General features: G+C 44.4%; 1 protein-coding gene across 1 annotated transcript in view; it reads left to right on the top strand.

The window, feature by feature from the left end:
* ADAMTS5 (ADAM metallopeptidase with thrombospondin type 1 motif 5) overlaps window positions 1-23,220 on the top strand; it is a 121,814-nt gene that overhangs the window by 64,499 nt on the left and 34,095 nt on the right. Inside the window, exons 4-5 of the mRNA XM_073584520.1 lie at window positions 9,288-9,571; window positions 10,120-10,303. Of these exons, the coding sequence (XP_073440621.1) occupies window positions 9,288-9,571; window positions 10,120-10,303 (468 nt within the window). The remainder of the gene's footprint in view (window positions 1-9,287; window positions 9,572-10,119; window positions 10,304-23,220) is intronic.

Genomic DNA, 23,220 nt, shown 5'->3' with positions numbered 1-23,220 from the left:
ACCAAGGTTAGGCTTACTCTATCTGAGTGGCTCACTGTCTATAATCTTATTTGAATTAATTAATTGTAAGAAGTTAGAATTTTTCACTTGGTCCATTTTCTTTCCCCCTTTCCTTCACGCTCTCCACACCTCTTCCATACCCTCGAAATGAGAAACTTTTGAGAAGCAGACATTTTTGGGAGGTTTCAAGAGGATTCTAGGTGCACCAAGATTTTCCAACTCAACTTGTAGTCCGAGAGTCTCCCAGAAACCATCCAGGAGAGCTAGTAAATATACATAATCTAGTATGTTCACCCTTGTATCGGAGACATCATAGTTTCTATAAATACATGAAAGAACCCTCCTTGTAATTTTGCTCCGCAAGTCAAAGAATGATGAAGACAATTTTTTTACTACAAACTCGAAAAAAAAGAACAAAGTAAATGCATTTCATTATTATTTCATGAGACTAGTCTTTCCTTTGTCATGTCCTATTAGTTTTCTGGCTCAGTTAATTATTCTGATAAAGAAACACAAAGCATATTTCTTTATCAGGCGTAATAACATTAACCAAGGACCATGGCAGCGAACCATTGAAGTTCAGTGCCAGGCATTGCTGTGAGCTGAGTAACTGCTGGAAGTTTGTTTGAGGACACTGTCAAATAAACTCCGAGAACTTTCTACACTTTTGTTTAGGACGTACAGATCGTGTCATTTATTTTTCCACTTTCTCGGAGATAAATGACTTTTACATGTGGTTGCTACTGATTATTATTACGTAGCCAACGCAATTCTATTGAAACCATCTCTGGATTTTAGTGATTTATATGCAGATCTTGGGAAATGAGTTGCCTAAGGTGAAGACAATGAAGATTTGACAAATAACATTCAGAGATATTTTTTTTCTACCCGTTTTATTCATTTAACACAGTCCGTATGGTTTTTGGTGTCTGTAATTGGAATGGATTTGAATTTACCATGTCTAATTAGGAAAATTACTAGTTACCAAATAAACATGTATATGATTGCGTCAATGACTGTGGAAATTGATTTAGCCATTACTGAAATGCTTGAGGTTAAACACTTGGAAAAGTAAGGGTGGACTGAACAGTTAGGCATGCAAGTAGTGCCCAAGAGCCAAATGGCAGAGGGGGCTTATAGGCACGTCATAGGAAAGTCTTATTGCTTGCATTATTCCTGTAACGTCACCACATGATGACAACGGCCCTGTTTAATGTAGGATATTTGCAGATAAAATCAACAAGTTAAATGCAAATCTAATCTTGTGAATTTTATTCTTTACATTTTCCTTTGCAAGCTGAAAAAAAACAGAAAATCTCATTGGCTTCAAATCTGCAACTTGTGGACTTTTTTGCAAATCGAAGGCAATTCATTGCAAAATCTGTAACACTGCATTATTTGCAACATTCTTTTCTGATTTTTTTTTGTTTTCCACAACAAATATGTGCTCGTTATGCAACAGAGTTGGCATGTTGCACATTTCAAAAATCCTCAAGGTATGTCAACTTTCTCACAGAAAAATTCCACTCCATATGGATAAAATTTGTTAAAGCGCATCTACTTGTCAACTAATGTAATACGGGGAAGGTCTTCAAGATTTTGACCCCATGTAGACTCCATGGGAACCTTTAAGGCCCCGTCACACACAGCGAGATCGCCAGCGAGATCGCTGATTTTTTGACGCCACAGCGATCTCGAAAGCGATATTGCTGTGTGTGACATGGATCAGCGACCGCCCCCCCCCCGCCGGGTATCGCTGATCACGCTGGAACGTCCTGGGCCTTTTTTTTGATCGTTGGTCTCCCGCTGACCAGCACGCATCGCTGCGTGTGGTAGTGAGAGACCAGCGATCAGCCACGCTGGGAGCTGGTTTCCAGGGTAAACAGCGGGTATCTAAGAGCCTCGCGGCTCTTAGATATCCGCTGTTTGCATTGGAAACCAGCCTGCTCGCTGGTCCTGATCGCTGGTGGGTCTGTCTATGTGACAGCTCACCAGCGATCAGCTAACTATGTCCCAGCGATTCCATCCATGTTGGATCATTGGTGGGATCGCTGGGACATTGATAGGTGTAATGGGGCCCTTAGGCTCTTTTTCAAACCCAAATCAAAGATATCAAAACTATAAAAAGATAGAGTCAGCTCATCACACTGGCGGTCCTCTAGGCAGAATCTGGGACACTTCACACCTATATGGGCTGGGCAAGAGCCGCCAGGTAGCTTGCAAGGAAGGAAGGGAAAAAATGCACTGTAGTAAAACAATCCCAAATATTCACAAAAAAATGTTTGTCTTTTTTAAATAAAACTTAACATGTATTCCTTGTATATAATCTCCATAGAGATCCAAAAAACAAAGAAAGTAGACAGGGAGGGAATCACAGCTAAAAAAAAAAGACCGACATGTTTCTGCAAAATGCCTTACACATGGTCTTGGTCTGTAGACCATTTTATACAATGGACTAAATGTTAAGTTAAAAAAAAAAACAATTTTTAGGATTGTTTTACTACGCTGGATTTTTTCCCTTTCTTCATAGCAAAATAAAAGAAAAGTCCAATTAGTGCCCTTCCTATCACTATATTAGAGAATCCCAAATTATTCTTAAAATGCCGTGACATAACAAGAGAACAGTGACCTCATTACTCTTGATCCAAGGGCTATAGAAGTCTGAATTACAACAGATAATAGCAGAATGTAAACAAGCCCCCCTTGCATTGTGGACCCTTGATGGATTTTGGACACTAAATTGCTGTCTAAGTTATGCCATCTCTTTTAAACCCCACTGAGGATTTATTCTTCCAAGCAGGTGTGGGCCACATGTCAGCTGACTCTCATAGCCATTCTTATTGGCTGGATAAGTCACCTGTGCAAGGTGCCTCAAGCACGAGAATCTAATTAACTGAAAACTGCAAATACAGATTAAACAACAACCACCTGATTGATTTCATCAACCAAGGTATCATTGTAATCAGTATAACAACGCAAACCTGAGAGTGTCTGTAGTTTACTGAGCAAAATCCTGCTGATAGGTTCCCTTTAATTCTTTCTATCTACTTCACTAATCACAGCCCATCTTCGTACGATACCTGTGCCCGAGCTTGCTATGTCCAGTATTCCTTCACTAAGACCTCTGGGTCTACACATTGACTCTTCTGCTTCACTTTGCTGGTGCTGTGTCAGGGTTACCAACAATCCACCCCTATACCTCCTTTGACCTCCTGGCTCTACTCAAATCAAATAAATGCTCCTTTCTTGTCTGTTCTATTTCCCAGTATCCAGAATTTTCTGGCTGTATTAAGATCCAGCCTGACACTTTATCCAGTACAGTTTGAGGGCTTGCTAGCTCATAAAATCTCTTTTTTGCACAGACACCCAATATTCAACCTAATCAGTCACACTCCCTTGTGTTCCAACCAGAAAGTAACTCTCTTCTTACTCCCAAAAACTCCTCTCATCTGCAGGGCTGGCTAACTGTTAACGCTCCTGTGCCCTTCATCTACTCTGTGCATTTCGCTTTCTCAACACAAGTGCATCAAGGGGCATTAATTACACATTAAACAATTGCACGAAAAATTAACGTTTGGAAAATGCAGCGGTATAACACATATCAGCACTAGAAATTATTCAGAATGGTGTTTTTTCTCTCTGCAATCTTACAGTATGTCTCTGCTCATTAGTCCCTGATAAAACAAAATGTCCTCATGATTTAAAGCCAAAATCACCATTTATTTGTACATTGGTGTTAATTTAATACTCTAAAGTTGAATTATCTTAGTGGAATAATGAACTTTCATGCATGTCCCCTGTGGGTGGGATAAAGATGAACCTCCTTCACTCTACAGTTTCTTTAGAAGTAGAAAAACTTTGATAGGTGTGCTTCCATATGAAAGGTTAAGGAGTGATGTGATATATATATATATATATATATATTTTCTTTTCTTTTGAATGCTTATGGTCAACGTTGAGTATGAGAGTATGAGGCTGACCCATTTAGCAGATCTGGGGTCTTCCATGGCCATAGAAGTATTGTTCTGATTTCTACAGTATATTGCTAGCTTTCTGCTCTTTGTACTTTTTCTTCCCTCTGTAAAGAAGAAAAAAATTTGTTAGCAACAAGTTGACAGCTCCCAGATCTCATATTTGTTGACAGGATCAGCTTGTACATTATACTTCAGCTGCCAAAGTTCACTGTGTAAGCTGCTTCAGGCATGACACTGTTGTGCCTTCAAGCCATATGCCAGGTTGCTGCTGCTTGCTAGCCATCAGAAGCAGCTTTACTGTAGCCTAAGCTGTTTAAAAGTGAAGAAGGATAAGGAATTAGCAAATCTTCCAATATTGGACCGCAAAAGAATATCTGCAGTAGAGATGGCCGAACCCGAACAGTAAAATTTGGCATCCGTACTGAACACCTGCTGTTGGGGCATGGACACCTACCACGGACTTCACCAGGAAGTCCATGTTACTGTTCGGGTTCGGCCCCATGAACACCAGGTGTCTGTTGCCCTGTCATGTGCATGACAACGCGGCAAACACCGCTTCTGATCGGCAGTAAAATCACCCCTGCCGGTCAGAGAGCCGTGGTTCCCACGCTGTCAAAAGACAGCGTGAGCCCGCAGCTGTGATTGGAGGTATAAAGTTTACCTCTGGCTATTGGTGTCAGCTGATGAGACTACTGCTCCCAACAGCCGACATCTGTTGCCGCTAATAGCAGTGAGAGCAAGAGCAGCTGATGTGAGTGTTCATCACTCATCGCCTGCGCTGTAAATAAATAATTAAAAAATACGGTGTGGGGACCCCTTTATTCTTGATAATTAGCTTTGCTGAAGCTGACAGCTGAGCGTTGCAGCCCCCAGCTGTGAGTTTTGCCTGGGTGGTTATAGAAAATACAGGGAAACCCTCTTTTTTTATTTTTTATTTACAGCACAGGTGCCGGCAGATGAATAATTACATCAGCCGCACCTGCTCTCGCTGTTATTAGTGGCAGCAGGCATCGGCTGATGGGAGCAGTAGTCCTATCAGCTGACACCAGTGATCAGAGGTAAACTTTATACCTCTGATTACAGCTGCGTGCTCACACTGTGTTCTGACAGCGTGGGAACCGTGGCTTTCTGACTGGTGGTGATGATTTTACCGATAATCATAAGCATTTTTTGCTGCGCTGCCATGCACATGACAGCTTGGCAAGCACTAGATATTCAAGAGAATGGGGTCCAGATTCAGGTCCGGGTACTGTTCTGGTACCTGAACCTGAACATTTTGTAACTGTTCTGCCGGACCCGCCAGACCCGAACATCTAGGTGTCCACCCATCTCTAATCTACAGTGGTGTAATGGTGAGCTTCCCATAAAAACCACAATTCGTAGTCTAGGAGACACCCATAGACAAGGCCATATGATCATTTAGACACAAAGGGCTCATGTTTTAAGCAAAAAGTATAATTTCTCACAGTACACAAATTCAAAACAATATGGCAGCATGCTAGAAAAACCCTTAAAATAGTTATCTAAAGTTTTCAATCAGTAGCACATTGCTCCCCAGCCTACATCTTTCCTGCTTACAGGAAGGTGTGCTCTCATGACTGATGGACAGTTCAGACCAGTGGCATGATTGAGGTACTTCTCCAGACTATGCACAGGAGCACTGAAACTGGCCGGGTTCAACCAACTTCTATTCAAAAGAGCTTCTAAGGACTGCGTTCCATGCCTAGAAGACTGGCCACTACCAAGCTATAAGATTGAAAATCTCTTTATTATTGAGAAAGGAAAGTATTTTAATTGAGAAATAAAATGCAAAGTTGCTTGTTCTTACAAACATTTCGGATGATGAGACAACTCTTAGCGTTCTGAAACCCACATCACAACCATTACATGGACACATAGCATATAACATAAATACTTCCAGAGTATCCTAAAATCATGTTTTTCTCTTCAAGTCTGCTCATCGAGCTCCAACATGAACGACAGAGAAAAACATTTATACATCCAGTTTCTTTTGCCCTGCACATAGCTATTGGATAAGGATAAGTATTACGCAGAAGGTGACTTATGTAGAAATGTGGGATTTTATTAAGAAGGCTTAGTTTCGGAAAGCTAATACTAATAATATAATACTAATAATATAAGTACTGTATAGTAGGGCACTGAATATAAAGCTTATAAAGTACTAGATGGAGGCCTGATGCTATTGCATCGCGGCGGCCGGGATCCCAGCGGCGGTCTGGATCCCAGCGGTGGCCTGGATCCCAGCAGTGGGGAGGGGTCCTTGCGGCATGGGGTCCTTGTAGCAGGGGAGTCCCAATGGCGGGGTGTGCGGCGGTGACCAGCTGGTGGCATTGCGCAAGGGGCTGGTATCACCAGCGGGTGCCATATTGGAACATCCATCACTTGGGTGTTCCAATATGGCGGTTGGCGTACTTCCGGTCGGCGCAGTGAATTATGGGATTCGAGGACGTCCGGATGGAAGTGGATGATGGACAGTTTTAGGTAAGTATATATTAGATAGTGATAATATAATACAGCTTAGTGTTCCCCCAAGTGTGCCAATGCATCTACCTCTGTCTCCTGTATTTCCAAAATTCTGATCCAGTAGGACCACATGAGAGCCAAGAAGCCGCAATGAGTTCTGACAGCGTAGGTTCACCGGTAACAAATCCTTTTTATACTCTTGGTCTGATAATCACTTTTTTCAGCCGATTATACAAGGTATTAGAGAAAATTCAACCTCAGCTCTTCTACCTATATGGAGGAATTCAACAGAAACCTGGTATAATGTGATCCAATGATTGAACTGTAATGCGGGGGTCGCTAAATAGATTGTTTCAGTAATTACTTTCCATGATCATGGCTCCTATTAAACAGTGTTCTGCCAGTCAGTGGAACGGCGAACAATACACATACCAATTGATAAAAGCTTCTGGAAGCAGAACTGAATTCTTAAACACAGGCAGAGGGTAGATGAGGTCACAATGATTCTGTTTTGGAAATTACAGCAGACATTGGCCTTTTATGCTCCACCAGCAGTCTGCTTTAATGTTCCGGTTTACATGTTAGTGTTTCTTTCCATAATACTCAACTACTCGTTTGGGGCTGATTTACAATGCTAGCAGCGGGCACAAGGGCACGAGTGTTTGAGTCCTGGTGGCCTTGAGCCAAAGAGCATTCTTTGAGAGTCAACAGAGCTTTGCTGAATTCCATGGGGGCGCTTGTATTTATACCTTTTGCCTTTGCTTAAAATCACTGAGAGTCATGAAAACCCTTTTAAAAGAGAGGTTGTTTTAGCCAAAGATATGGAAAGCATTAGGCTTATTCCCTGGGCATGGCATCAATACGGCACGTTGTATGGGAGTGTACCGAGTCTGTTTATTGATTTCAATCTTTGGCTCCGCAATCTTGTTCTCAATAAAATCCATCAATTGCTTAAATTTCCCCTTACAATGTCGTCCCTTCGGCCAAAAAAAAAAGTTTCATTTTTCATTACCGGAAAGGGGGTTTCTAGTTTCTCAGACCTGAATTTTCTAGGAATTGGAACCACACAGAGTTTTTAGATTGTTCCATTGTAGAACCGATATTTATCATTTTCATTTTATTTGTACCTAAAGTATTGAAAAAGAAATAATAAAGGATAGAGTAATAGTTTTATAGTTTCAAGGGTGAAAGAAGATATAAGTTCAACCGATAACCTAATGTGTTGAGCTAGAGGAAAAGGAGTCAGATGCTCATTACTTCATTTTAGGGGAACAATTCGTACCCAACTCCACATACGGCAATCGGACTGGTTCCCTGGATCATAGTCCTGTCGCAGAATCTAGTACATATACCCTGTAATATTATGTTTTTCAATAAAGGCATCCAGGCCCTCCTTGAACTTTTTTTTTATTGAATCAACCATTACAATATCATGAAGCAGAGAGTTCCATAGTCTCACTGTAAATAATCCATATTCTCACTGTTCGCACTGTAAATAATCCATATTCTCACTGCTCGCACTGTACATAATCCATATTCTCACTGCTCGCACTGTAAATAATCCATATTCTCACTGCTCGCACTGTAAAGAAGCCATTGTTTTACTGCTCATACAGTAAAGAATCACCATCCGTGATGATAATTAAATGTTCTTTCCTATAGATGTTGAGGATGCCCCTTGTCACTGTCACAGGCCTATGGGTAAAAAGATCATTAGAAAGATCTCTGTCCTGTCCCCTCATATATTTGTACATTGTAATAAGATTGGCCCTAAACCATCGTTTTTTCAAACTGAAAAATCCCAAGTTTGATGGCCTGTCTTGGTATTGCAGTCCACTCTTTGCCTCAATAACTTTGGTCATTCTTCTCTGCATTGACTCTAGGTCAGCTTATTGCTTTTTATGCACTGGAGCCCAAAATTGAACGCCATATTAGTAATGATACTATATACTAAGGACTCAAACCCACTGCTTTCCATGTTCTCCCTGTGAGGGGCTTTTTAACTCAATTAGGCACCACATTGGGCACTTGGATCTAGACCACCCACGTCTACTCTCTTGACTGTATCTCAGGGTTCCTCCAATGCCAGCTTTGTAAATGTTCAATGAAGCTCCTGTTCATACATGAGCTTATACAACATGTTTTCCAGCTCATGAAAAATGGGTACATCTTGGACTCCCAGATGAGCTGGCACATCGGCAAATCTCCTTGCTTGTTGGCAATAAGAAATGTATAATTCACCTTCATGGTGTTGTATCGCTTCCTATTAGTAGCTGCCACTATTGTAAGCATCAGAGATTATTATCACTTAGGGAGGGTGGAATAAATTGCATTTTGAAAATTTTGAGCTTAATAAAGGGTGTTGCAGATTTTTCAAAAGTGCGCTATGAGTATGGCATGCTCTAAAATAAAGAAATAAGCATTACTTACCCCTGGCATGCACCATCTGTCACCTCTGTACCTCTGTTTCCCTCTTCTGCTGGACATACCTGGTAATGAAAGTGTTGATGTCCCATCCATAATTCACTTGACCACAGTAGCCAATCACTGGCCTGAGTAATGACATGCCATGTATGTAATCATCACCCCTGAGAAAATTACTTCACTTCTGGGGTCATGTAAATGACAGGTGGGATTGTCATCACTTCCATTACTGGTGGAGAATTGAATGGTTAAGTAATGCTTCTTTCTTTATATTGTAACATTTCCTGATTGTTTCCCACTTTTGAAGAATTGGAGAAAACCCCTGTACATTTCGATTTGCCACCTGACTAATATCCTATGGCTAATGTTGTTAAAATCAAGTTTTCTAATTCATCTATTTTTCAGGAAACTGTTTGCTGGACCAACCAAGAAATCAAATTCTGGGTCCGGAAGAACTTCCAGGACAGAGTTATGACGCCGTCCGCCAATGTAAGCTGGCCTTTGGACCGGCATACACAGTGTGCCCTGGTATGGATGTCTGCTCACGATTATGGTGTGCAGTCGTCCGACAAGGTCAGATGGTTTGTCTAACAAAGAAGCTGCCGGCAGTGGAGGGAACACCCTGTGGAAAAGGAAGGATCTGTCTTCATGGAAAATGTGTTGACAAAACCAAGAAGAAGTATTATTCGGTAAGTATAGATAGTTTAAAATATTTTCTTCTACAATGGAATTTATTACCTACCTACCGGAAAGATGTGGAATTGTCTAATTACCACTAATGGAACCCCCCACCGATCACTAGAACTGTAATCCCAAGACCCCTTTTCCTCCTCACTGCACAATTGTCAGGAATGGGAGTTTAAATGGAGTGGTGGTCAAACACGCAACCTGCCACTCTATTCAATGTCTAAATAGAGCCTGACTATTTCCATCAGCCCCATGGTTTTGAGGCATTAGAAAAACATGAAGGTCGCGTTTGATATCTTATATCTGCTCCATTGATTTGAATAGGACAAGACTGCAGGGCTGAGGACAGGTGTGCTTATGTTTTTGAAGAAGGCTGCTAGATTTTTCTAATCTTGTCCAACCCCTGTAAGAAGGTCATAGAGGAATAAGAGGATGAACAACAACCATACAATTGTTTTTTGTCCTCTTGGTATCTTCTGTCTGGATCCACCTTGATTTAAAATGTGTTTTGTTTTTTTATTATAGTTAACTAATTTATTGAATATTTCAGATCTCCAGTCATGGAAACTGGGGCTCCTGGGGGCCTTGGGGGCAATGTTCCCGAACATGTGGAGGAGGGGTCCAGTTTGCCTATCGTCACTGTAATGACCCTGCTCCAAGAAACAGCGGTAGATACTGTACTGGAAAGCGTGCAATCAACCGATCCTGCAATGTCAACGCCTGTCCATCTAGTGGTAAGAGCACTGTCCTTGAAATGGAGAACATATGTGGTGTTCAAGTGAACAGGGCAGGCTGCAGTTCTTTGCTTAGTTATACAGTGAGGAGCGCCACTGAGCAATGAAATAATGGAACGGGAAACAATATACAATAGTTATGTGGTCCTTCATTCTCATGATCATGGGATAAGAAATTATCTGAACATAAAGTATAGGCATATCCTAGAGTTGCTCATGAGAAACAAAACATTCTACTCTCTAAAGGAGTTGTGTTGTGAATTCCCTTCCTCGGATCTCTGAGCTGAAGCTCCCTCTGCTCCCTCTGGTGGTTACTGAGAGTAATGGAGCTGGCCAGGTTGATGGAAGTTCCCCACCTGACGACAATAATTGTGAACCTGAGATTACTGGCTGGGAGCATATAATTGAGCTGGCTGCTCTTGAAGGTTGCTGGTGATTTTCCTCCTTTTGCATTTGGAGTTCTCTTGTCCCCTGCCTGATCTGCATGGGTCAGTTAAGTGATTCTTTTGCTAATCCTTTGCATCTAATCTGGTTGTGTCTTTTTTTTGCTTTCTGCTTTGTTGCTAGGGTTCAGGGTGCTCCCTGCTGGGGGCAGTGCTGGGCCCTGCTTCACATGTTACAGCTTGTTCAGTCCCCTGTTATGTTAGTATCTTTTTGCTTTGCTGCCAGTTTATACCAGAGTGCTGGTCTAGCAGGGTTGAGGTCGTGTGGCCTCAGGTTTTTTGTATATCAGAAGTGTTGGACTTTTTAGGGTTTTGTGTGTGATTGCAGACAGTATTTTTTCTATCCTGTCTAGACAGCTTGGGCCCCACCCTTTGCTCAGTCTGTTCTCTGCCTGTGTTTGTGTCTCATCTTGTCTCACTGACAATATATGTTTGGAGGCTGTCCATTCCTTCGGGGATCTGCTCCGGGGCAGTTTAGATTTCACCTTTCTGTCTTAAGGCTTAGTTAGTTCTCTGGCTGTGACGACGCGTCTAGGGCATCGTAGTAACTCTCCACGGCTACTGCTAGTTGTGTTGATAGGATCAGGGTTCTGCAATCCGCTTAGTTACCAACCTCTCTGGTCTTCTGGTGGCTTAGCCTGTTCCTGCCATCCTCCTCAGTGACCCATTCATAATAGAGTTGTCCACTACTTGGATAAACCCTTCTCATTCCACATGTTTTGCCTCATTAAAATAAAAGTGCTTATACTCACCTCCAGTGTCGGCGCCGTTCAGTGGTGTTGGCATTTGCTCTCCTGTAGCTCATGTGAGGTTGTTACGTCATGTGAGTCTTGCTACCAATTAGCGCTGGTGTCACTGTTCCTGCCTTCAGACGTATAAGTGATTTAACAGTAAGTGTTTGGCCAGCCGCAGCTCTCAGTTCCTCTTGATTACTTAAAGTGTACGTCCAAAGGTGGGACAATGACGTCAACACTGATTGGGCACAGAGCTCACATGATGTAACAGCCACATGTGAGCCCTGGAATTCAAGTTCCAACACAGCTGGAACGGCACCAGCATGGGAGGTTAACATAAGGCCGGGCTCATACTACCCTGTGTGATGCGAGAAACTCACACAAGTCTCTTGCATCAACACCCTGCGCTGCCACCGACACTCAGGACCGGAGCTGCAGCTGCATAGAAATACATGCAGCCGCAGCTCCCGTCCTGAGTGCCGGCAGCAGCGCCGGGTGTTGATGTGAGAGACTCATGCGAGTTTCTCGCATCACACACGGTAGTGTGATCCCGGCCTAAGTGTTTTTATTTTTACCAGGCCCGAACATTGGGCCTGAGAAAGGGTTGTCCAAGTAGTGGACAACCCCTTTAAGGAAAATTCGCACAAAACTGTTTTCAGTACAAGCGCTGTCCATGTGAAAAAATATATATTTCAGTGGATGTGCAAAAACGGATGCCATATGGACCTGTGACAGAGGGAATTGGTGCAAATCCATTTCAGTTATTAACATAGAAAACTGTATTTGGCCTGATATAATTTTTCAATTATTGATGTATAGAAATAGATGTCATGAGAATGTCCAAAGCGAACAGTGACAATACAGATGAAAAATCATCCATGTTTTTTTTCTGGATGAAAAATGGACGATTTGTCATACACTACATAGCCTTACATAACCAGCTGGTTCATTACATTAGGTTTCATGCAGTACTTCTTTTCTCCTGTCACTTGCTGCTTCACAGATTGTTCCTGATTGCTAGGGATTTAAATCAGAGAATGTCCTGTGATCAACTTATTGTCAGGAAACCTTCTAACAAAAAATGATTGTTTAAAAGAGAGACAATCTGTTTAAATTCCTGACATTTGGATTCCCGATATTAAATGGGAACTGTCGCTTGCCATTAATATTTATTTTTCACACCTGATGTAAATGTCGCTGTTCTCCTGAATCCGGCGATGCTTTTCTTTTGTTTCTGCGCCTCTCCATTCCTGAGATATGGCCACTTCTGTATATAAGATTAGTCTTTTTTCGACAACGGGGCGTGTTCCTCATGAATACGCCCACAGAGAAGAGTGGGGATGAAACCCTATTGGCTAAAAAGGCTACATTTAAACTCCGGGAAGAGAGGGCTATATCACAGGAACGGAGAGGCGCAGGAACAAAAGAAAAACAGCGCCGAACTCGAGAGATCAACGGCGTTTTCACCACGTGAAAATATTATATATTTATTGCAAGTGACAGGTTGTCTTTAAGATAGAAGTGGAAACAAATCCGCTACAGGTAAGATTGTAAAGAAAATGATTAGACAGAAATATAGGAAGTATACTCACTTTTTTCCCAGCATGTGTGAGCATTAGAGGAAGCCGTGTGGTCTGTTAACTACAGCAAATTAAATTCTACTTTATCCAGGGATGTGAGCAGTTAGGTGGAGATATTAAAAATACAGGATCTAATATTATCCCAGTGTTGTGAGCCGGTCCCTGCTGTGAATATATCACTCTTAATAGAAAATGTTATAAAGTCTCATTAGTGCCCGGCGTCTGTTTTACAAGCACACCAAATCTACTGTCAGAAGACAGACGGATCGTATACCTCCATGATTCACTTCACAGAATGTGGTGGGTAAATCATAGAAAGCAAATAAAGAGCAAAAAAAAAAACCCAAAAAAACAAAACAAAACAAATAAAATGTAAACGGGCCTAGAGTAAATAAGGCAGCATTATTCACTTGTCTCGCTTCACCGACTCCATAGCCCTCTATGGTTACTTAATCTAAAGACTGAATTATTACAAGTCCCGTTGAGTTTCTCACGTTGAGGTCAGTTGCGCTGTATTACAGGTGTTAGAGTGATATATCACAGATGTCAGAGTTGTAAAAACACAATAAATCAAAGTGTTATATTTTTTTAACAGAGACTACTCGGTGGTATTGTGTTTAATATGTCCCTTTGGCCAATTGTCCCAAAATTAAAAATTGAAGCTTGGGTGTCTAAGGCATAAATGACAATAATATATATATATATATATATATATATATATATATATATACAGGGGTTGGACAAAATAATGGAAACACTTGGAAACATCAACAAAAGTTAGTTTAATATGGTGTAGGTCCACCTTTTGCGTTGATTACAGCCTCAATTCTCCGAGGTATGGATTCATACAAGGTGTGAATTGTTTCCAAAGGAATTTTAGCCCATTCTTCAGTTAAAACACCCTCCAGTTCTTTGAGCGACAATGGCGGCGGAAATCGACGTCTAACTTGAATCAATAAAATCTGCCATAAATGCTCAATAATGTTGAGGTCTGGGGATTGTGAGGGCCAGATGACATGCTCAACTTCGTAACAATGTTCCTCCTGCCGTGCTTTAAAGATTCTAGCTGTATGAATTGGTGCATTATCATCCTGAAAGATGGCGTTCCCCTCCAGGATCAGTGCTTGAACCATAGGATGCACTTGGTCACCCAAAATGCCTAAATAATCTCGGCTGTTAATTCTTCCATGAAGGGATATCATTGGCCCGGCGTATGTCCACAAAATATCACCCCAAATCATCACAGAACCTCCGCCATGTTTTACGGTTGGGAGAAGGCAGTCTGGATGGAATGCTTCTTTTGACTGTCTCCAAACGTACACTCGGCCGGAGGTGGGAAATAGGGTAAACGATGATTTGTCTGAGAATATCACGTTTCCACTGCTCGAGGGACCAATTCTGGAGGTTTCTACACCACTCTAAACGCTTGGAAACATTTGTCATTGAGAGCATCTGTTTTCGAATTGCAGCTCTTCCATGGAATCCAGATTTGTGCAGCTCCCGACGAACAGTTTTCATGGAAACTGGGTTCTGTAGCTGTTCAATGAGCTCAGCAATGATTTTCGGATCCATGGTCTTGCGATCCTCTCTCACAATTCGCTTTATAGTCCGACGGTCTCTCTCAGTCAAATTTGCCTTTTGGCCGGACCTGTGCTTTGCTGCGGACGTTTTTCCTTCTCTTTCAAACGCAGTCATTACTTTGGAGACAGTACCTCTTGACACGCCAAGCATTCGGGCACTTTCTGTTACACTAGCGCCTGCCATACGAGCACCAATAATTTGGCCTCTTTGAAAATCAGAGAGGTCTGCCATTGGTATCAGGTTCTCATCAATGTTCTTACAATTCTGCAAAACAAACAGTTAATTTACATACACATATCACATAGCACAAATAATCAACTACAAAACATTACCATATGTCACGGTTTGCATGTTTATAACATGTTCGAAGATTATGATGACAAAACGTTAGGTGTCTAGATTATTTTGTCAAACCCCTGTATATATATATATATATATATATATATATATTATTATATTATGGGATACCATATGAGATGGCTCTTTTTTTCTACCCCATCCAATCACTTGAGCACATTCACATGGTATGTCCATCCACCCAGCTCTCCTGCTCTCCTGCTGTCTGTCTATGAAGGACACACAGTGCATCACCCAGCTTTGCACATAGACTTGCCTCTGCACCTAGCATTCACATGGTATGCCTTTCAGCTAACCCCAGCTTACCCCAGTGTTATTTATGACCTTGTTTACTCTGGCTTGATCATATACATCTGGTCCACTCTTAATTGTCTGACCAAAATGAGCAGAGACCACTCCTCTCTGCTTCACACCTGACTGCACTTAGTTGTACATATATTGCAGAGCACAAGTCTGCATAGACTTCAGTCTGCATTGTGATTGCTATAAGTGTGTGCTAGAAGTGTGAAGATTAATTTAAGAATTAAAACCAGAATTGAACCAGAAGGGAACTGAAGGTAACTGGACACAGTCACTGTAAACAATGTTTCTGTTTGTTTTCACTTTCACCCCAATAATCCTTCACTTTCTGCTAATTCCCCTAATCCCTACTCCTAGTAAGGAACTGTTCATCTCTTCTTCAATCCTCCCCATCCACCTCACCTCCGCCTCAAAACTGTTCCTTAACATACAATCCTCTGTCTCCAAACACAGACAGCCCCCTCATGCCCTCTCCTGCTCCCACCTGCTAACACTTTCTCTGCTCCTTCTCACTGCTGGCGATATCTCCCCAAATCCTGGTCCTCCTCACCACATTCCCACAGTCATTTCTACCTCCCATCCACACTCTATCACAACCTTCCGTAACCTCTCCAACTTTATACCCATTCACCCAGCCCCCGCTTCCCCAGTCCCACTAACAGGAGCTCTGTGGAACGCTCGCTCTGTCTGCAACAAGCTTTCCTACATCCATGATCTTTTTGTTACTACCAAACTCTCCTTCCTCGCCATCACCGAAACCTGGCTCACCCCTTCTGACACAGCCTCTCCTGCTGCACTTTCGTATGGCGGCTTCCACCTTTCTCACACCCCCCGCCCCAGCAGCAAACATGGTGGAGGAGTTGGTTTTCTCCTGTCAGATACCTGCTCCTTCACCCCAATCCCACTGCCACCCTCTGTTACCCTCCCTTCCTTTGAGGTGCACTCTGTGCGCATCTACTCCCCCTCCAACCTCCAACTGGCTGTCATCTACCGCCCCCCAGGGCCAGCCACCACCTTCTTTGACCACTTCACCACCTGGTTACTTCATTTCCTTTCCGCGGACATCCCTACTATCATCATGGGCGACTTCAACATCCCCATCGACACTTCCCTCTCAGCTGCCACTAAACTTCTATCTCTCACTTCCTCCTTCGGCCTCACTCAATGGTCTTCTACAGCCACCCACAAAGATGGCCACACACTGGACCTCATCTTCACCCGCCTCTGCTCCCTATCTAACCTCTCTAACTCACCTCTTCCTCTCTCTGACCACAACCTGCTCACATTCTCTTCCCTCTTCACTCCATGTCTACAATCCCCACCCCACAAACTTTCACACCCTCGCAGGAATCTTAAACACCTTGACCTACACTCATTCTCTGAATCCCTCCTCCCTCTTACAGATATAAGTTCCTTACACAATGCGGATGACGCTGCCGCTCTATATAACACCACAATAGCTGTAGCTTTGGAATCCGCTGCCCCACTTACACATACCAAAACTCGCAAAATCAACAGACAGCCCTGGCACACCAGCCTGACCAAAGAGCTGAGGCGAGCTTCCAGGGCTGCTGAGCGCAGATGGAAAAGATCCCACTCCAACAAGCACTTCATCGCATTCAAACAGTCCCTCACTACTTTCAAGACCACACTCGCCACAGCTAAACAAACCTACTTCTCATCTCTCATATCCTCCCTGTCTCACAACCCTAAACAGTTATTCAACACCTTCAATTCTCTCCTCCGCCCCCAGCACCTCCTCCCTCCCCACTCATCTCAGCTGAAGACTTTGCCTCATTTTTCAAGCAGAAAATTGATAACATCAGGGACAGTTTTGGTCAACAACCCTCAGAGCCCTTCCTCCCGACTTCCCAGCCCTCCACCTTCAAAACCAACTTCTCCACCATTACAGAAGATCGACTCTCCACTCTACTCTCAAGATCACATCTCACCACCTGTGCACTCGACCCGATCCCATCCCACTTCATCCCAAACCTCACCACAGTCTTCATCCCAACCCTAACCCATCTCTTCAACCTGTCACTAACAACTGGTGTTTTCCCCTCAAGCTTTAAACATGCCTCCATCACACCTATCCTCAAAAAGCCCTCTCTTGACCCATCCTCTGTATCTAGCTATCGCCCTATATCACTTCTCCCATACGCCTCCAAGCTACTGGAACAACACGTCTACCTTGAACTGTCCTCCCATCTCTCTTCTTGCTCCCTCTTCGACCGCTTACAATCTGGCTTCTGGTCACACCACTCCACTGAAACTGCCCTTACTAAGGTCACGAATGACCTCTTAACTGCCAAGAGCAAGCGACACTACTCTGTCCTCCTCCTCCTGGACCTGTCGGCTGCCTTTGACACAGTGGACCATTCCCTATTATTACAGACCCTCTCATCCCTCGGCATCACAGACTTGGCCCTCTCCTGGATCTCATCATACCTAACAGACCGGACATTCAGCGTCTCCCACTCACACACCACCTCCTCACCTCGCCCCCTATCTGTCGGAGTCCCACAAGGTTCAGTCCTTGGGCCCCTGCTGTTCTCTATTTACACCTTTGGCCTGGGACAGCTCATAGAATCTCATGGCTTTCAGTATCATCTTTATGCTGATGACACACAGATCTACATCTCTGGACCAGATATCACCTCCCTACTAACCAGAATCCCTCAATGTCTGTCCACTATTTCATCCTTCTTCTCCACTAGATATCTGAAACTCAACATGGACAAAACAGAATTCATCATCTTTCCCCCATCTCACGTGACCCCCCCTACGAACCTATCAATTACAGTAAATGACTGCCCACTCTCCCCAGTCCCACAAGCTCGCTGCCTCGGAGTAATCCTTGACACTGATCTCTCCTTCAAACCACATATCCAAACCCTTTCCACTTCCTGCCGACTTCAACTCAAAAATATTTCACGCATCCGTTCATTCCTCACCCAAGAATCTGCAAAAACCCTAGTCCATGCCCTCATCATCTCTCGCCTTGACTACTGCAACCTCATGCTCTGTGGCCTCCCCTCAAACACTCTCGCACCCCTCCAATCTATTCTAAACTCTGCTGCCCGACTAATCCACCTGTCCCCCCGCTATTCCCCAGCTTCTCCCCTCTGTCAATCCGTTCACTGGCTCCCAATTGCCCAGAGACTCCATTACAAAACCCTAACCATGACATACAAAGCAATCCACAACCTGTCTCCTCCATACATCTGTGACCTCATCTCCCGGTACTTTCCTGCACGCAACCTCCGATCCTCACAAGATCTCCTTCTTTACTCCCCTCTTATCTCCTCTTCCCACAATCGCATACAAGATTTCTCTCGCGCATCACCCCTACTCTGGAACTCTCTACCACAACATATCAGACTCTCACCTACCATCGAAACCTTCAAAAAGAGCCTGAAGACCCACCTCTTCCGACAAGCCTATAACCTGCAGTAACCACCGATTGACCAAACCGCTGCACGACCAGCTCTACCCTCGCCTACTGTATTATCACCCATCCCTTGAAGATTGTGAGCCCTCGCGGGCAGGGTCCTCTCTCCTCCTGTACCAGTTATGACTTGTATTGTTTAAGATTATTGTACTTGTTTTTATGTATACCCATCCTCACATGTAAAGCGCCATGGAATAAATGGCGCTATAACAATAAATAAATAATAATAATAATAATAATAATAATAATAATAATTTCCAGTCATTTTATGGTTACCACTAGAGTTGAGCGAAACGGGTCGAAAAAATTCAAAAGTCGCCGACTTTTGGCAAAGTCGGGTTTCATGAAACGAAACCCGACCCTAGGATGAGGTCGGCCACGAGGTCGGCGACTTACGCGCCAAAGTCGCGTTTCAAAAGTTTGTTTTGCGCTCTTTTTCAGCCAATCAGGATCGACGGACACTGTGGGCAATGTGATGACATAGGCACGGGTCACCACCATCTTTCAGAAGGGCATGCAAGTGATTGGCTTGCTTTGGTGGGCGTCACAGGGGGTATAAAAGGGCGTGCACGCCGACCTCCATCTTACTTCTGCCGATCTTAGTATAGGGAGAGGTTGCTGCTGATTCTGTAGGGAGAGCGTTAGGCAGGGAAGAAGACAAAAAAACTGCTTCTGCTGCTAGCGATTTGGCCTGCACAACACACAAGTCGCTGTGTGTGCAGTGCAAGGGGAGGCTATATTGTGGTGTATCAGTGGTGTTGGTTGTTGGGCTGCCTTTTAAGGCTTCCTGACACGCTGGCATTGCTGTTTACCCACTGCTCCGCAAACTGCTTTTTTAAAAGCAAACCAATCTCCCTTATCCTCTCGTCACTTTGGTCACAGGCAGCTGTGCCATCGAGCGTGTCACATAGTGCTCAGATATCAGTGGGCCGCACACAATCCACAAGTGTCCAGTGTCCAAAAGTGTACGCAGAGATTCAAAATCTCCATTATCCTCTCGTCACTTTGGTCACAGGCAGCTGTTCCATCGAGCGTGTCACATAGCGCTCAGATATCAGTGGGCCGCACACAATCCACAAGTGTCCAGTGTCCAAAAGTGTACGCAGAGATTCAAAATCTCCATTATCCTCTCGTCACTTTGGTCACAGGCAGCTGTGCCATCGAGCGTGTCACATAGCGCTCAGATATCAGTGGGCCGCACACAATCCACAAGTGTCCAGTGTCCAAAAGTGTACGCAGAGATTCAAAATCTCCATTATCCTCTCGTCACTTTGGTCACAGGCAGCTGTGCCATCGAGCGTGTCACATAGCGCTCAGATATCAGTGGGCCGCACACAATCCACAAGTGTCCACTGTCCACAAGTGTACGCAGAGATTCAAAATCTCCATTATCCTCTCGTCACTTTGGTCACAGGCAGCTGTGCCATCGAGCGTGTCACATAGCGCTCAGATATCAGTGGGCCGCACACAATCCACAAGTGTCCACTGTCCACAAGTGTACGCAGAGATTCAAAATCTCCATTATCCTCTCGTCACTTTGGTCACAGGCAGCTGTGCCATCGAGCGTGTCACATAGCGCTCAGATATCAGTGGGCCTCACACAATCCACAAGTGTCCAGTGTCCAAAAGTGTGCGCAGAGATTCAAAATCTCCATTATCCTCTCGTCACTTTGGTCACAGGCAGCTGTGCCATCGAGCGTGTCACATAGCGCTCAGATATCAGTGGGCCTCACACAATCCACAAGTGTCCACTGTCCACAAGTGTACGCAGAGATTCAAAATCTCCATTATCCTCTCGTCACTTTGGTCACAGGCAGCTGTGCCATCGAGCGTGTCACATAGCGCTCAGATATCAGTGGGCTGCACACAATCCACAAGTGTCCAGTGTCCAAAAGTGTACGCAGAGATTCAAAATCTCCATTATCCTCTCGTCACTTTGGTCACAGGCAGCTGTGCCATCGAGCGTGTCACATAGCGCTCAGATATCAGTGGGCCGCACACAATCCACAAGTGTCCAGTGTCCAAAAGTGTACGCAGAGATTCAAAATCTCCATTATCCTCTCGTCACTTTGGTCACAGGCAGCTGTGCCATCGAGCGTGTCACATAGCGCTCAGATATCAGTGGGCCGCACACAATCCACAAGTGTCCAGTGTCCAAAAGTGTACGCAGAGATTAAAAATCTCCATTATCCTCTCGTCACTTTGGTGACAGGCAGCTGTGCCATCGAGCGTGTCACATAGCGCTCAGATATCAGTGGGCCGCACACAATCCACAAGTGTCCACTGTCCACAAGTGTGCGCAGAGATTCAAAATCTCCATTATCCTCTCGTCACTTTGGTGACAGGCAGCTGTACCATCGAGCGTGTCACATAGCGCTCAGATATCAGTGGGCCGCACACAATCCACAAGTGTCCAGTGTCCAAAAGTGTACGCAGAGATTCAAAATCTCCATTATCCTCTCGTCACTTTGGTCACAGGCAGCTGTGCCATCGAGCGTGTCACATAGCGCTCAGATATCAGTGGGCCGCACACAATCCACAAGTGTCCACTGTCCACAAGTGTACGCAGAGATTCAAAATCTCCATTATCCTCTCGTCACTTTGGTCACAGGCAGCTGTACCATCGAGCGTGTCACATAGCGCTCAGATATCATTGGGCCGCACACAATCCACAAGTGTCCAGTGTCCAAAAGTGTACGCAGAGATTCAAAATCTCCATTATCCTCTCGTCACTTTGGTCACAGGCAGCTGTGCCATCGAGCGTGTCACATAGCGCTCAGATATCAGTGGGCCGCACACAATCCACAAGTGTCCAGTGTCCAAAAGTGTACGCAGAGATTCAAAATCTCCATTATCCTCTCGTCACTTTGGTCACAGGCAGCTGTGCCATCGAGCGTGTCACATAGCGCTCAGATATCAGTGGGCCACACACAATCCACAAGTGTCCACTGTCCACAAGTGTACGCAGAGATTCAAAATCTCCATTATCCTCTCGTCACTTTGGTCACAGGCAGCTGTGCCATCGAGCGTGTCACATAGCGCTCAGATATCAGTGGGCCGCACACAATCCACAAGTGTCCAGTGTCCAAAAGTGTACGCAGAGATTCAAAATCTCCATTATCCTCTCGTCACTTTGGTCACAGGCAGCTGTGCCATCGAGCGTGTCACATAGCGCTCAGATATCAGTGGGCCGCACACAATCCACAAGTGTCCACTGTCCACAAGTGTACGCAGAGATTCAAAATCTCCATTATCCTCTCGTCACTTTGGTCACAGGCAGCTGTGCCATCGAGCGTGTCACATAGCGCTCAGATATCAGTGGGCCGCACACAATCCACAAGTGTCCACTGTCCACAAGTGTACGCAGAGATTCAAAATCTCCATTATCCTCTCGTCACTTTGGTCACAGGCAGCTGTGCCATCGAGCGTGTCACATAGCGCTCAGATATCAGTGGGCCGCACACAATCCACAAGTGTCCAGTGTCCAAAAGTGTACGCAGAGATTCAAAATCTCCATTATCCTCTCGTCACTTTGGTCACAGGCAGCTGTGCCATCGAGCGTGTCACATAGCGCTCAGATATCAGTGGGCCGCACACAATCCACAAGTGTCCACTGTCCACAAGTGTACGCAGAGATTCAAAATCTCCATTATCCTCTCGTCACTTTGGTCACAGGCAGCTGTGCCATCGAGCGTGTCACATAGCGCTCAGATATCAGTGGGCCGCACACAATCCACAAGTGTCCACTGTCCACAAGTGTACGCAGAGATTCAAAATCTCCATTATCCTCTCGTCACTTTGGTCACAGGCAGCTGTGCCATCGAGCGTGTCACATAGCGCTCAGATATCAGTGGGCCGCACACAATCCACAAGTGTCCAGTGTCCAAAAGTGTACGCAGAGATTAAAAATCTCCATTATCCTCTCGTCACTTTGGTCACAGGCAGCTGTGCCATCGAGCGTGTCACATAGCGCTCAGATATCAGTGGGCCTCACACAATCCACAAGTGTCCACTGTCCACAAGTGTACGCAGAGATTCAAAATCTCCATTATCCTCTCGTCACTTTGGTCACAGGCAGCTGTACCATCGAGCGTGTCACATAGCGCTCAGATATCAGTGGGCCGCACACAATCCACAAGTGTCCAGTGTCCAAAAGTGTACGCAGAGATTCAAAATCTCCATTATCCTCTCGTCACTTTGGTCACAGGCAGCTGTGCCATCGAGCGTGTCACATAGCGCTCAGATATCAGTGGGCCGCACACAATCCACAAGTGTCCACTGTCCACAAGTGTACGCAGAGATTCAAAATCTCCATTATCCTCTCGTCACTTTGGTCACAGGCAGCTGTACCATCGAGCGTGTCACATAGCGCTCAGATATCAGTGGGCCGCACACAATCCACAAGTGTCCAGTGTCCAAAAGTGTACGCAGAGATTCAAAATCTCCATTATCCTCTCGTCACTTTGGT

Source organism: Dendrobates tinctorius, unplaced genomic scaffold (assembly GCF_039654945.1).
Source record: "Dendrobates tinctorius isolate UK_male_01 unplaced genomic scaffold, ASM3965494v1 ptg000084l, whole genome shotgun sequence".
In the NCBI taxonomy this organism is placed as follows: Eukaryota; Metazoa; Chordata; class Amphibia; order Anura; family Dendrobatidae; genus Dendrobates; species Dendrobates tinctorius.
The sequence above is the reverse complement of the archived record's forward strand: the minus strand, read 5'-3'. Positions and strand labels throughout refer to the sequence as shown.